This window comes from Esox lucius, chromosome 17 (genome assembly GCF_011004845.1).
Source record: "Esox lucius isolate fEsoLuc1 chromosome 17, fEsoLuc1.pri, whole genome shotgun sequence".
NCBI classification, from domain to species: Eukaryota; Metazoa; Chordata; class Actinopteri; order Esociformes; family Esocidae; genus Esox; species Esox lucius.
Window position 1 is genome coordinate 42,204,160 of NC_047585.1, and position 16,147 is coordinate 42,220,306.

Genomic DNA, 16,147 nt, shown 5'->3' on the forward strand with positions numbered 1-16,147 from the left:
CCCCTCTCTGGATGCATATTTGACCTTAATATTGAAGTTATTGACTACCGGTTGCAACATGCACTATTCTTCCAATAAAGTAATATTCATGTGAGAGATCAGAGGAAACTTTGACCTTTAAGACTTCAACATAGAATGTCTACAGGAGAGTCTGCATATTTAAAAGAGCTTAAAAACTACAGGTATGGTACGTCAGTTTATTAGAAATTCAAATTACATACATGGTTTGACACATTTTACTGGGAGCAAATGTGATTCAGCGCATCTGTATGCTAGTTCCACTGGAGAGAATGCCACAACATTGATAATATACTCAGAGGATACGTGGAAAATGAGTTCAGTACAGACAGTATTTACAGTCTCCTTATTCTTGCCCATAAGAATCATATTGAGAAAAAACAGTAATGGTATTACAAATGATCTACAGACAATAAAGAACCTTAAAGGTTAACAGATAGGGATAAATATAAGATACGTATTCACACTTAATGTAAAAAGTCTATGAACTGATTTAAGAATACAAAGATTTTATGATTTAAGTGTCAAAAGTGTCATGCAAAATAAATTCCAAACATAAAATTCGCTCTTACCAGAACAACAAAAATATTTATAAAAATAAACTCAAGGAGTAATTTTGCTGGTTACAGCTTATGCATTAACTGATGCAATCATACACAAGCCTACTTTTACATACAAGATAGATTTTTTTCTTTTAATAACACTTTGGTTTAGATTAAAACAATTTCTATGTAATAAACTGTATAATACATGAACAAATCAATAAAAAAAAAAATGTTAAATTAACTCAAAAAAATAGCACAGAACAGACAACATACAATTATAATTATTTTCCATCAGCGCTCAATACAATTGTGTAGCATAGAGAAAAATAATACATACTTCATACCAATTTTCTGTACAATATCTACAACTTGTTTTGCTGGTGACAGAAACATACTAGGGTTCAGGTTATGCGACTGATGTTTGATGCTCAGGTGACAAAGAACAAAACTGGCTAAACTTTGTATGCAGGTTCTTGGGCGCAACGCTAGGTTTACTGTAGTACTTATGTTCAAAGACCAAAGATTACTGTAATTTGTTTGCAAGAGCATAAACAGAGCTTTGCCTTGTCCTCCAGGCCTGCGCCTGCGGTAATAGTTCTCTATAAAAACCTCACAACTAAGTATGTACAAATGGGGCCAAGGCAAGTGATGACATCTAGTAAGGAACTGTCGAAGCTCACTGTACAAGCGTATTGTCTTCTAGTAGTTTATTTTTTTATTTAAAATACACAATTTCTCTCCGCTTGATGAGTGAGTAGAGTCTCTCGGAGAATGTATCCCAAAATGACACCCTAATCCCTTCCTAGTGAACTCCTTTGGACCTGAGCTGTACCGGCCCTGGTCAAAACAAGCGCACTACATATGGTGGGGTACTGTACAGAGCCACGTCCGGGGGCGCAGTGGGGACCGTCTATTTTGCCTTTCAGAATGTACATTCATTGTGCTGCCCAGTGATGCTTTCTAATCTCATACTGGTGTAAACATATAAAAAGAAAAACACATTTGAGATTGGAGGGATTAAAATGCGACGTAACCTTTCTGTCTCCTAAGCCAATGGTTCCCAAACCCTTCCTGCCCCACCCCCCCATTCCATATATTAGATATATCCCAGAGCTAGCACACCTGAATCAACTTAACTAATTAACAAACCCTTACCTGTTGAATCAGGTGTGCTAGCTCTGGGATACATCTAACTGATGGAAGGGGGGGGGGCAGGAGAGGTTTGGGAACCACTGTCCTAAACCATACAACACAACATACTACAATGTCAAAACAATGTGAAAGGGTGAAAAACATTCCTATGTTTCAAGAGGGTTTCATTTACATCAGGTATTATCAAACTGGGGGACAGGATTATAGCAAGGGGCACGCATTTACCTCAACAAGCCAGATCAACCCAATTCATAGTTGTTGCGTGAGACTTACACACAGTGTAGATCGAACATTACAATAACACATCTATTGTTTGGGTCTACGCTCACTAGTGGTCTAAAACATATCACCATTGGAAGATGCATTGATGGCCTGTATTAATCAATAAAGAGAACAGAGAGTTCACCATTTCTAACTAACAGTTAACAGTTCCATTAGTTGGCTTCAACGGCTGATGTAACAACCAAGGTAGTTTGACTTGGCCAGTATGAAACCAACTCTCTATGGTATGTGACCTGCATAACAAGTCCACAAAGCACCGTCTATGAAAGCCCTTACTCTCTCATTCAGTACTCTGACTTTAGGATTTCGTATGTACAAGGATGGCCGCTAAACTGTTGGCTTGGTGGTGGTGGGGTTAAAAACGTAGCTGCCTTAATTCCAACAACACATCTCCCCTCTGTACCTGTGAAGCAACAAAGGAGATTCGGACAAACAAAACAAGCCTTTCCAAAGACACAGTGTTCCATTCCACCAATCAAAACCCGACAGCCAAGCGCCGCTGCTCAGAAGCAGAACACCTTGGGGGTCGCTTAGAACGCACCCCATCTCAATAAAGGCCAACGAACAAGGACTAGAATCACCTGATAATGACGACAACAGCAAACGATGACAGAAAAAGGAATCCTAGTGAACATTAACCACTAGCTACATTGTTAAAAAGCAACAAGAGCTACAACAGTAAATAACATCCAGAATAATAAAAACCCAGTAGAACTTATATTAAATAGTACAGGCAGAGAAAGTAAACATATTTTAAGACCGCCACCCACCCTCCCTCCTAAGACACACACACACACACACACACACACACTCTCAGCACCATTTGTAGTCTGGCCCCCCACCCACCCCCAAAACACTCCCCACCCTCAATCATGTTCCCTCTCGTGCTTTTAAACGCTTGCTGCCTCCGGAGGCATCTTCTCCACAGGACTGCTAATACTGCTGTTATCCTGGCTAGCGGTCGACAACGTGTCCAAACTGGCTGATCGCTCAGGTGCAGCCCTGGCGGAAGTAGAGTCTTTGTCCCCCAACCCGCCCACACTGGCCGGGGAGGGCATAGTGGGAGTGGAGGAGGGACCTGGGGAGCCCAAAGCTCGCCCGGAGACCTGGTATGCCGCCAGCAGCTCCTGGATGCGCTCCAGCGTGGGCTCCCACTTTGCGAAGCCGGCAGCGTTCTGCAAGAAGACGACAGCCGTGCCGTGGACGGCCTTGTAGTACATCTCCTCCCTACGAGAGCGAGACACACAGACATTTACATTTCCTTCCTAGAGTCTTGTATAAAACGCAAACTTAGCTTCAGGTGGGACACACACACACACGCAACAAAAACTAAACAAAACACAATGAGCAATTGGAGCAAAGACTGTCATGACAAAGCACTTTGTCAAACACTGTTTCGTATGGCTTAAAAACAAACTAATGTGCAAGAACGTTTTCCGGCACTTGGCATACTGGTATCCTCACAACACTAAGTCAATGCAAGCGACTCTGTGGTCGTTGGACACACTCACTTCTTGCAAATGTGCTGCGAGCCGCTGCGGTACTCATGCTCGAAGGCGGGGACGGACATCTGGTGGCGGCGGTAGATGCTGGTCTCCATGCGTTTGAGCGCCGGGGTCAGTGGGTCTCGCCACTCCGGGACAAAGATGATGAAGGACAGCGGCTCGCTGGACTTCTCCAGCAGTTCCTTCAGGACACAGCACACGGTTCAACACAAAACCCTCACAGGAATTCAAAGTCAGCAGTTAAACGTTTTAACGTCCCGGTAGACCGCGCCCGTGCAGGATTTTCTCACTCTATACAGTGGGGTCTCCACAAAAAAGGAGGTTTATGGATTAAGTTCAAACACTTTAATAAGGACTGAACAAACTGAACGTTCAGTTACTCTAAATAGTCTTTAACAAGTTATGAAGGAGAAGTACCTCAAAGTGTGTAACCATGGCATCCATCAACTCCTCGCAAAACGGAGGGTTGGCCTCAAAGGAACCACTAGCCGGTGAGAAGTTCAGGAAGGGCCTGGCAGGTAAAACATTTAACACGGTCAAACTAGAAGCCAATAGATAAAACAACGACTAAAAGTAGACTAGGTCCCTGGGGGGTCTCTTTTTAGTAGCGATGGGGTCCAACCGGCGTTTTTCAACTATTACCCCTTTTTCAGGATCGGCAAGCGGTTTCAGAGCCTTCTCGCTGAAACTAGCATTTTAAAATGCAGTAAAGTACACCGTTTCCAAATCAGAGAAAAAGTCTGAGTCTTCGGTAACAGACCACAGACTCCTACACCTGTGAGATTCCCAGAACCCACACCTACCCCCGGGATCCGAAGAAGCCGTCTGTGTCAGGGAAGGCTGAGCAGAACTGCTTGAAGTAGGAGTTCAGCGGCGAGGCGAAACACTCAAAGGTCACTCCGAACTGCTTGTTGAGGGCTTCGAAGACAGGCACAGGGAGAGCCCCCTGTAAGCCTGTACCCTCATTTACACCGGCGCCAAACATCACCTGCACAGTATACAATAGCTACATCACCACGATTGAAAGATGACATCAGCAGAATTAAGGACGACATCAGCACAACAAAAGGATGACGTCAGCAGAACAAAGGTTGGACGTAGCCAGACAGGACAGACGAGAATGAGCAATAGAAAGGTGGATGTCAATATGACAATAACAACAATTTACAAGCAGGAGAACGAAATTAGAAAGACAATCAATCAATCAATCACATTTATTTATAAAGCCCTTTTTACAACAGCAGTTGTCACAAAGTGCTTTTACAGAAACACCCGGCCTTAAACCCCAAGGAGCAAACAACAGTAGTGTTGAATTTCAGTGGCTAGGAAAAACTCCCTAAGAAAGCTGAATTTTGGAAGAAATCTAGAGAGGACCCAGGCTCAGTCCTCTTCTGGCTGTGCTGGGTGAACATATTAAGAGTTCAATTGGAATATTTAATAAATGCATGTGGGCTAAATCCAGAGTCTATTTAAATTTCGACCAGGTCAGAAGTATGACCAGATGGACAAGGATAGGGACAGCAACAAGTAGGTGGAAGAGGAAAAGGGAGATCAGTAGCAGGGATCAAGGACAAATTTACCTGATATCTCTTGATCAGACACCACACTCGCGACAGGAACTTTTCGAACCTGGGATCGTCGATGCAGCTGTACCGGTACAAGAGCTCCTACATGGCAAAAAGGTTGACAAAGAGGTTTATCATTTAGCAGCGGGAATGCCCTGAGGCCACACCAGGCAATTACATCCACCACACCTTAAAGTAAACGGTTGGACGATCTCTGATCATACATAACCTCCGTTTGGATGAATCAGAACAAATGGTCGTGTGCAAGTTTCAATGCTACTAAAAATGGTGTGTGACAATGTGGTGTAACTATTGGCTCATCCCATCTACACAGAACTAAATTCACATAACATCATAATTTCATCCAGGCACACCAAACAATGAGAGTATACTTGAACACGAAAAAGAACAACAACAAGCACATTCTCTGTTACTTCGTATTCCTCACCAGCTTGGCAAAGTATCCGCGGTTGACCTTGACCATCTCACCCTTGTAGCGCAGGCAGGCAATGTCGTTCTCAAAGTGCAGCTCCACGCGGGGCTGGGGCGGCGAGGGCAGGGCCAGCCGGACTGGGTAGCAGTAGACCAGCCTATCCTGCAAGTCGGCTGGGTCCGGGTCTGAGGGGAGGAAACACAGCGTACACAGGCCGGACAACAGGAATTTGAAATCAGTGGTGACCAGCATGGGCTGCGCTGTGGCTGTAAAATTCTGTCACAATGATTAACACCAAGTGCCAAGAATCCTGTAGGCAATTCAAGCTATTTTTCTTCAGCGGCATGACTGACTTTAAAATTGGCAGTACAACCTCCGGACTGCAGTCTAATGAAATTTTGCAACAGCAGGAAATGCACGTTATTCAGTGGGCGCATCAGTTCAGACTACAAGTGTAGTAGCTGATTAAATTCCATAAATTACATTGACTTAGACGACTTTTAGTGTCGGCACCCTGAAGTTCAGAAGTACAACCTGATAAGGACAGGAGCATTTTATATGTAAATGCATGCAACTCTTTCAGTAGATAAGTTAATACATACACTGCTCAAATAAATTAAGGGAACACTTAAATCACAAATCAAGTCTCAACTCATAATGTGACTCAGTAGTTTGTATGGCCCCCACGTGCCTGTATGCACTCATGACAACGTCTGGGCATGCTCCTGATGAGACGGCAGATGATGTCCTGGGGGATCTCCTGCCAGACCTGGATCAGAGCATCAGTAAGCTTCTGGACAGTCTGTGTCCAGTCAATGGCATCAATGCCTTCGTCATCCAGGAACTGCCTACACACTCACATGAGGCCTGACATTGTCCTGCACCAGGAGGAACCCAGGGCCCACTACACCAGCGTAAGATCTGACAATGGGTCTGAGGATTTCATCCCGGTACCTAACAGCAGTCAGGGTACCGTTGGCTAGCACGTGGATGTCTGTGCAACCCTCCAAGGATATGCCTCCCCAGACCATCACTGACCTACCGCCAAACCGGTCATGCTGGACGATGTTGCAGGCAGCAAAACGTTCACCATGGTGTCTCCAGACTATTTCATATCTGTCATGTGCTCACTGTGAACCTGCTCTCATCTGTGGAGAAAAGGGCTCCAATGGCGGATCTGCCAATTCTGGCTTCCTCTGGCGAATGCCAATCGAGCTGCACGGTGCTGGGCTGTGAGCACAGGTCCCACTAGAGGACGTCAGGCCCTCATGACACTCTCATGGAGTCTGTGTCTGACAGTTTGGTCAGAAACATACACACCAGTAGCCCGTTGGAGATCTTTTTGTAGGGCTCTGGCAGCGCTCCTCCTGTTCCTTCTCACCCAAAACAGCAAATACAGGTCCTGGTGCTGGGTTGATGCCCTTCTACAGCCCTATCCAGCTCTCGTTGTGCAACGGCCTGTCTCCATTAGAAAAACTAGAGAAGAATCAGTCAGGAAGGATAAGGAGAGAACAATTGTCTGTGGCCACCCCCTGCAAAACCATTCCCTTTTTGGGGGTTGCCTTGCTGTTGCTTCTCCAGTGCACCTCTTGTCACTTTCATTTGCACAAAAACAGGTGACTGATTCACAATCACTTATGCTTCCTAACTGGACAGATTGATATACCTGAAGTTTAACTGACTTGGTGTTATACTGTGATGATTGTGTTCCCTTAATTTTTTTGAGCAGTGTATTTGTGTTAAATAAAAAAATATTTCCACCCCTGGCAAAACCAGTAATGAAGAAAAACCAGTACAAACTTAGTCCAACATTGATATTAAATAGCTGAAATTGAGTAAATAAAACCTGCAACAGAAAATTCTACTTTTATTTCAAAGAGGTGAAATTTGTTTGGCGCACAGACAAGGAATGACAGGAGGAGGGACCATTCCACTCCAACTCCATACAAATCCATGGCTGTTTTAAAATGTAAAACGTTACACTCAATACCTGCACTTTTCCGCATCCCCCTAACAGAGGTTGCGGAACAGCTGATGTGATTCGGCTAGTTAGCGCATCTCACCTGTGATGTTGCAATCCTTCAGCAAGTTCAGGTGAGTCTGGCGAATGCGGCGCACGTACTCTGCTGAGATGTGGTAGATCTTCGTACAGATGCCCTCCACAGAGTCTCTGGCCACCGCCGCTACATGGGGGCCGCACTGCTTTCGCAAGTGCTCCAGACGATCCTAACGAAAACAAACATTTTAGGGACAGTCCCTCACAAAATAGTTATTGATTAATTAGAAATACAAAACAGATATACATATTTGGTTTTGTGTTCACCATCAGTCAATATCTGGTAGGGGCAACTTTGCCAGCAATTACAGCCATGAGCTTAATCGGATAAGTCGTTACCAGCTTGGCCCATCTGGACACAGCCTTTTCTGCCCATTCTTCTTTGCAAAATTGCTACGTCAGGTCGGATGAGGTTAAATTTTCAATTCTTCACTCATTCTCAATTGGGCTGAGAGCTGGTCCACTCAAGGACATTAACTGACTGGTCCCATAGCCACTCTAGCATTGTCTTGACTTGGTACTTTCGGACATGGTCATGCAAAACGATGACTCTTTGCCCATTCTAAGGTCTTGTGTGCTTTTTCATTTTCTCCGTATTTCGCTCAGTTCATCCTCCAGTCTCCCAGTCCCAGCTGCTGAGAAGCATCCCCGTAGCATGATGCTGATGCAACCATGCTTCATAGTAGAGACGTGTTCTCAGAATGGTGTACAATGTTAGGCTTGCAGCAAACATGGAGCTTAAATAAAGCTCTATAATGGTCTTACCAGACCATCTGCTTCCACTTGGTCAGTCTCTAACTTGACTTTCTGTGATTGCCTTCTTATCTCTTTGTGAAGCATCCACTATAGTTAGAGTATCGTTGCACTCTATTGCCCCAGCTCTGCCATTGAAGACTCCCTGCCTCCCTGACTGGTGCCCAATGTTCTCATATCCTACCCGATTGGTGCTTTTGAAAAACCTTACTCCAGACTTGCTATTAATGTTCCTTCGTCTACCTGATGTTGTATTTGTTAGGTTTTGTGCTAACTACCGGCGCAACTTCCTACAGACTGGTGTATTTAAGCTTACGTCATGTGAAACCTCTTATTTGCATAATGGTGGAACTAATTAACTTCTGAAAACAGTGGGATGGACCACAGCTCATTCAGGTGTGTCATTGGTGGAACTAATTAACTTCTGAAAACAGTGGGATGGACCACAGCTCATTCAGGTGTGTCATTGGTGGAACTAATTAACTTCTGAAAACAGTGGGATGGACCACAGCTCATTCAGGTGTGTCATTGGTGGAACTAATTAACTTCTGAAAACAGTGGGATGGACCACAGCTCATTCAGGTGTGTCATTGGTGGAACTAATTAACTTCTGAAAACAGTGGGATGGACCACAGCTCATTCAGGTGTGTCATTGCAAAGGGGGTGAACACTTAACACAGTTATTTTCCGTTTTACACGTCTACTTAATTTAGAACAACTCGCAGATTTTATTCTTTACTTTGACACTATGGACTTGACGATGACCAGCAAAAACTCCTAATTAAATCCATTATGATTTTGTGTGGTCACACAGTGAAATGTGGAGAAATCCAAGGGGGTTGATACTCTTGAGAAGCACCGGTACATCAGGTCAGTGAACAACCTGTTGATCACAATCGCACACCCTATCTTCTCCTCAGACACACACCATGTAGTCTTCTTTACTGGCCGAGTGGTCTCTCCGCAGCCAGTTCATGGTGTCCTCCGCATTCCATTTCACTACTTTCCGGCTGTCTGGTGAAGCATTTCTGTCGGGGCATAAAACACACATTGGTCATTCTCCAAGCAAGACGAAGTGTCTCTGACCACAAAAGGCCACTGAACTTCAGGCCGGGCCAGTTGAGATCAATCCCTGTCTTGGCACCCAAACGATGAAACCAGCTTTGCCCTAAAGCTAGGTCAGCAGCCCCCAGTCCTTTGGCCTGAAACATTTCGAAGTGCTTTCTATTCATGACGCTTAAACAGAGATATTGGGTTGCCATTGAGGGCAATGATCTTGCACCCAAGGCAGTGATTTTGAAAGAAAATACTGAGTCATCACTTGAGTAGTATTACCCACTCAAGAAAAACCTCAAAATATTGATAAGGATTCAAATGCCATCTACCAGAACGTATTAGTGGTTGGAACTTTTTAAGAGAGCATCCCTCACCTCATACTTTTCATTTCAAAGCATATCAGGACATATAAAAAGGGAATACTGCTGATTAACTCAAATGTAAATTGCAAAATAAATCTTGGGTGCCAGAAACACCTACCTGGAGTCAATCATCTTCTTGGCTGCTTCGGCGTACTTGAACAAAAGCTTTCGGGCCTCCTCTTTGTACTTGATGCGGGACAATCTGGCATGAAAAAGGTTTGCAAAATAGTGGTTAATTAAACATTTTTGGCAGGCAATAAGACGGGGTAAATTGCAGAGACAACATTTAAATGTGTTGATGTTTCACATAACAATGGAATTGCTTTGACTCTTCGTGGCCACTGAGGAACCCGTCGCGCTGACCCCAAGAGTGCAGCTGTTATCGGACTCATCGTAATTCCAATCCTTGCCACTCCCTGTCACTGCCAAAAAGACGGTTCTCGAAATTCTATATGCAGTGGGGTTTACAGCAAAGTGGCTCATTGATTACTGAGACATTAATGTTTCCCATGACAGCGTGCAGAGTCTCAAACTGAATTACAAACACTCCAAAAAACAGCAAACTGTTAGCTAAGCAAGTTGTCAAATTGGTAAATGATCCATGTTAGTGAAAACAATTCTATATTTGGTATTATCTCTGCTAAAATTGGTGATAAAGTGAAGGGTGCACTGATGGTTAATAAAACAATGTTCATTTTAGAAGACTGAAGAAAAGCCAGACTCTTTGGCATGTGACATGGGGTACTCACTGAACTGTAAGCTAAAGAGTCTGGCCTACGATTGATCTCAGGATCCAGACAAAATGTCCAATCTGGCCCTCCTACATTTACAGCCACCCAATCAGCCCCAGCTTCCAGTTGGCTCTTGGTTCCCCTCGCCTTATAATACATTGCAAAGCAGTGTAGCTACTAAAAGTAACCAATAAGAAAAGCAGATACAATTTATATTGGACCACGGTTTGAGTAGTACAAGAAAATAATGAGCTCGGCCTGACTTGGGAGAGTCCCTGACTTGGTTTGTTTTTGCCCCACCAAGATCAATCAAGCAGACATTCATATCCAGGACTGTTACTGATATGATTTGCCCCCAATGACCTGATGGGGATGTCGTTCATGACCTCTCTGAACATGGACGGGGATATGATGGGGTCACATTCGCTGGGCAGCAGGGGGTCCGGCCCTTTGTCCAGCACCTTGCGCTCCAGCAGCCAGCGGTTGAAGGACTCCCGCGGCGGCTCGATACCTAGCAGAAAGGAGGTGGCGGTCAGACGTACCCCTCGCTAGGCGTTATGAAAAACACTGTAAACCATCTCAAGTGCAGTTCGAATTGACTCAGTGTCAGTTGTGTGGGTAACCTTCTCGTTGGTAGCATAGCTCATGATAGTGTTGGCGTAGCTTGGTAGTGAGCTGGGCACGTTGGAGCTCGATCTCCGGGTGAGGGGGTAGGTGGTCGGCAGGAGCTCGTTCTTTGATCACAGCATTCGTCTGAATGTCCAAGTCCCAGTATATTCTGCCACAGAAAAGAGATAGTTATTCTCCATGGAATCGAATGAAGTTTGAAATGAAAAATGGATTATAGACTTTGGCCAGCACCCCCATACAAGGAGCAAAAACCTGACATTCATTAGGCCTATTCCTAAAAAGGATGGCCAAGAGAGAATCACCACTGAAGTAGCTTTTCAGTGCAGGACTAAGCTTAATCTGTGCCTGAGAAAACACCCCAAAAACTGTCAAACTAAGATTGAGAATTTCTATCCACTGAAGTGGACACAGAGCAAGGGGTGTTTACCATTCAATTCAATTCCTACCATTTTTAACTATTGCGAGGCCTGGTGAAATCCTCCGTTAATTTGCTAGCATTTTTAACGGACACACCCATCCACTCCACTCCTACCGACCAGCAGAGTTCAACCCCAGTACTTGTGACGGGTGGATCTACTCACATGGTCGGGCGATACGGCGCCGGTGCAGGCTGCCCGGGCTTCTCATCTGTGCCCGTGGCAGAGTTCCACGGTTTAGTACCGGCGGTCAAGGGCGAGATGGGAACAGTGGGAGTCGTTGGGGTCACCGGTACGCCAACCTCAATCTGCCGACGACACGGCCAATGAGTAGTCAGCACCACGCCGTACTCCAGTAAATATAACAACGTATTCCCCATTTGTGACAGTCTGTGTGGCACTTCTAATGCCAGGGTTGTAGGTTCGATTCCCACAAGGGGGAAAATTGGAAAATGCATTCGCTATTGTAAACCACTGAGTGCCCACCAAAATGGACTGCATTTAAATGTCAACCCACCTTGGGCCTTTTGAAGCTATTGGGACCACCCAGAGAAGCCTCGTCCGACAGGCGTCTCTTGCGCTGCCCATTGCCTAAGCCGGCGTCTCCTGCCCCCTCTGCTGAAGCCGGTGCAGCGTTCAAACCCAACGGGTCGGACTGCAAAGACCAGAACAGGCAAGGCAGCCACATTAGAAAGGGGTCTGAGAGTTCAGCCAAGACCCAGCCGGAGACAGAAAAAAAACGTACTGAGAAAAGGGTTCCCACAATATGTACAAGTAACGGATCTAGACTGAAGCATGCTTTCACCCGCTGTGAGCTACACGCATTTTGCACTCACTATGACATCATGCTGTCCCAGGACCGGCATTTCCCACAGCGATTGATTGGTGAAGCGGTTGAACCAGTAAGGCCTATTCTCTCGCTTGCTCCAGCATTTCGACCAGCCTGCCTGAACGAGCTCATCTGCACAAACAGGAAAGGTGTGAGAAATCAAAAGAAGAAAAAAAAAACATAGTAGCATTTGGTAACAGATGCAAAATATTTTCAGTGATCAGTACTATTAATTGTTGTCTAAATTACTCACTTGAATATTGTATTATTTTTTTGTTCTACCCTACTGTTCTTATAACAGTAGATCTATGTGACAGCAAACTTGGTAGGTCAGCATGCTATGTAGCTTTATTGCATTGCGTGTGTAAGGTATACTACACTGTACAGCAGGAAAGTTGTCTGTCAAATGAGACTGTGCAAGAAAATGGCAGAATAGGAAACTACTTTCAAATATCTGAATTGTGTGGGGGGAAATTAACTATGGGTTTATCCATAAAAATCAATGCTTGGTGACCGGATCTTTCAGGTTGTATAGCCGGGTTTAGGCCTTATGCACTTCCAATTGTCATAGCAGTAAGAATACCTCACCTGGCAACTCTGGCATCGGTTTACTGGTCGAAGGTGAGACTGGAGACCCCTGGGTAGCAGAGCCTGTGGGAGACATCACCAAAGCGGTGTCTCCCTTCAATGTTCCATGGTTCTCACTTGTCATCTCTCCTCATCTGTCCTGACCTGAAAAGACATGGGGGCAAATTAGTTGAGGGGCATTAACTTTGCTGAGTTCAGTGTACAGTGAGTTGGCTACTTCACAGAAAACTGTTAGTTGACTATTAATTTATGTGATCAAACATTACACAAATCGCCAAGGTTCCCAAGGGGTGATTTGAACTGCTTCCCAAATTGCAAAAGGTCAAGGAGGACCTATTGCTCCCGAAATACCGTTGCTTATAGTATCGTGTGAATGGTGGCATACCCATTCATTCAATCAAATCCCCATTCATCCAAGACCCGTAGCGGAGTGCGCGAACTGACAAGTAAACAACAACAGTTGTTCGCGAGACATGGGTCAAAATTTAACAGTGAAACATAAATTAGATGATTAGCCAGAGTATTGAATAATCTAGCCACGTACCTATATTGTATTATACTTGCACAATGTACTATAGCCAACAGTGTACAGAAAATACAATTATATGACAAGTTCATGTCCATCCTCATAAGGATCCATCCGAACGGTGATTGCGCTGGTGAACATTAGCTAGCTAGCTTTGAGCTAACATGAATGTGTTACGGATGGGACATACAGCTAAAATGGCTAGCTATACCTTCACGTTGTGTGTGTTAGTTGGTGATTTATTGTATGTACATTTGATGAAGTCATAAATAAAATGGACATCTTGAAGATTTGTTTCCATCTTTGCCGTTAATAACAAAAATGTGTAAAAGGAGGGTACGCATGCGCCTGCTACACCGCCCACCCCAGTTCGAGCCGCCCGAAAACAAACACGGAGGAGGGGAAAACGTCGGGCAGCACCGCTACACAACAAAAGGCAACGGCAGCACCTCGGAACCCAGGCGGTGGATATGTGGAATAACATATAAAATACGGTAGGATACTGTACGAAACAAGGTTATTACGACATAAAAATGACGAGGATTAGTAAGAGTACACATGTACGCTGTCAAAACACAGAATCAAGACCCAAAATGTGTATCTAACGTCCTTTTATTTCAAACACATACACAATTTTAGGCGCGCACTTTGGTTGAGACAAGATGGCGCGCGCTCTTTAGTCATAGCCAATGCACCCTTGTAGACAATATTGTTTGTTTATTTCGTGCATTGACAATACTGGTCCATTTTCAGTGCATAATATGATACCCCGCATATTCCGCCACCAGTCAATGCCCTTGCCGTAGCGCTAAAGCAGTTATTCCCCTTACCTTAAATAGGTTTGTTGGAAACCCTGTATAGCCTTTGCTTTATTCAGTCCGGACCCGCCTCCGCCTCTCCCTCCCCACCTTCTCCGCCATCTTGTATCGGGGACTCGGGCCTTGGTATTGCGCACGCGCCAGTTTAGTTGTCATTCTGGGAAACATTTGTCACCGAGAAGTAGCCATATGTAGAAGGGCAGTTGTAGATATCAACATGCAAAAGTAGCTCAGTACCGTGCTAGTTATTCGACAATTTAGTGAAAAAAGGAATACCAAAGTAAATCCTGTTGAATGGATAATTGTTTACTTTTGCTACGTGTAGTGCCTACTTACATACATACCTTTTAGCGACGTACAAATAGCCTTACTGATATGCTCAGTTCTGTAATCTCATTAGAATATGTTGCATGATGTGTTTTTTGTTTTAGCTATATACATTTATGTATTCTTAATGGGAACACGAATAAATTAAAAAGGTTAAACTAATTCTGTTGTTTCGTCTTTTTCTTTGTTTACTTACAGGGTTGGACAAAATAACGGAAACACCAAATGGAGAAGGAGTGTTACTTTCAAATACAAGTAAATTACAACTGCAAATGCACCTGCTGAGGTCACATTAAGTTGATTGAAAATTAGCAGTAAATGTGTCAGTTGTAGAAGAGGTCTGACAATTCGCACTTTTGATTTTTGAGTTTCCAAAGTGACATGAGGCAACTAACAGAGTTTGAAAGAGGCCAAATAGTCGGTGCCCGAAGTGCAGGTGCATCAGTCACAAAAACTGCGGAATTATTCAATGTGTCAAGGGGAACCGTTTCCAAAATCATGACAGCGTATGCCAAACATGGACAAATAGCATCGGCCAAGAAGAACAGTGGTCGTAAGTCAAAGCTGACCGACAGGGACAGACGGACACTTAACAGGATAGTTGCTCAGTGCCCCAAAAGCACAGCCTTGAAATTTACCACAGAATTGAATCAGAAACTCCGTAAGCCAGTCTCAACAAAAACTGTACGTCGTGAGCTTCACAAAGCTGGAATTTATGGCAGGGCTGACATTGACAAACCCCTTTTACCTGAAGCAAATGCACAAAGACGCATTACTTGGTGTAAGGAGCAGAAAACGTGGACACCTGAGCAATGGACCCCTTCTGCCTCTCCCTCACCACCTTCTCCGCCATCTTGTATCGGGGACTCTGGCCTTGGTATTGAGCGAGTGCCAGTTTAGTTGTAATTCAAGGAAACATTGGTCACTGAGAAGTAGCCACATGTAGAAGTGCAATTGTAGACGGCGAGAGGCACAATAAGTTCAGTAGCTTACTAGTTATTCAAAACTTTTCTTGTGAGAACAAAGAATGCAAAACCTCTTCTGAACTATTTAACCCAGAATGAATCCTGTGGAATGGATAGTTATGTTCATTTTGAATTTGGGCAGTGTTTATTTACAAGAATACCTTGTAGCACTGCTGCACTACCTTGTAGCACTGCTGTCATTTATTTTCTCAAATTATGAGAACATTTTGCATTAAACCTGTGATATGTTAAAAAAAATTTAACTATATACATTTGCGACTTCGTGTATGCTGCATGGGAACACTAATAAATAAACAACTTTCAATTAATTGTGGTGTTTTGTCTACTTAGTAGACCTATGGGGGATCATCAAAGAAATGTAACCACCACATAAAAAAGGACTGTTACTTTGAAATAACTAAATCACAATTACAAACGCAGCAGCAGAGGTCACATTAGGTTGATTTCAAATTAGCAGGTGTATCAGTCACAAAAACTGCAGAATGATTCAATGTGTCTTAAAAGTCATGACAGCATAAGCCGACCTGGAAGAATTCCGTCTTACAATAGGAACAGCGGTCAAAAATTAC

At 44.1% G+C, this 16,147-nt stretch overlaps 2 protein-coding genes across 3 annotated transcripts; one reads left to right on the top strand and one right to left on the bottom strand.

Moving 5' to 3' along the window:
- Positions 1 to 183: 183 nt before the first annotated feature.
- Positions 184 to 14,408, bottom strand: pcif1 (PDX1 C-terminal inhibiting factor 1). 2 transcript variants are annotated; one of them, XM_010880727.3, is made up of 16 exons: positions 14,278 to 14,408; positions 12,922 to 13,065; positions 12,341 to 12,465; positions 12,022 to 12,159; positions 11,670 to 11,812; positions 11,082 to 11,236; positions 10,822 to 10,969; positions 9,846 to 9,929; positions 9,238 to 9,337; positions 7,564 to 7,726; positions 5,516 to 5,685; positions 5,083 to 5,169; positions 4,306 to 4,490; positions 3,920 to 4,013; positions 3,509 to 3,684; positions 184 to 3,224 (listed from the first exon to the last, which is right to left on the bottom strand). In XM_010880727.3, the coding sequence occupies exons 2-16, from the start codon at positions 13,043 to 13,045 to the stop codon at positions 2,888 to 2,890; spliced, it is 2,229 nt and encodes a 742-aa protein (XP_010879029.1). In that variant the 5' UTR covers positions 13,046 to 13,065; positions 14,278 to 14,408; the 3' UTR covers positions 184 to 2,887. The 2 variants fall into 2 exon arrangements, with proteins under 2 accessions (XP_010879029.1, XP_019911522.1); XM_020055963.2 differs by lacking the exon at positions 14,278 to 14,408 and adding an exon at positions 13,466 to 13,550.
- Positions 13,838 to 15,886, top strand: LOC109616826. Its single transcript, XM_020055964.2, has 2 exons — positions 13,838 to 13,941; positions 14,791 to 15,886. The coding sequence occupies exon 2, from the start codon at positions 14,974 to 14,976 to the stop codon at positions 15,490 to 15,492; it is 519 nt and encodes a 172-aa protein (XP_019911523.1). The 5' UTR covers positions 13,838 to 13,941; positions 14,791 to 14,973; the 3' UTR covers positions 15,493 to 15,886.
- Positions 15,887 to 16,147: the final 261 nt, after the last annotated feature.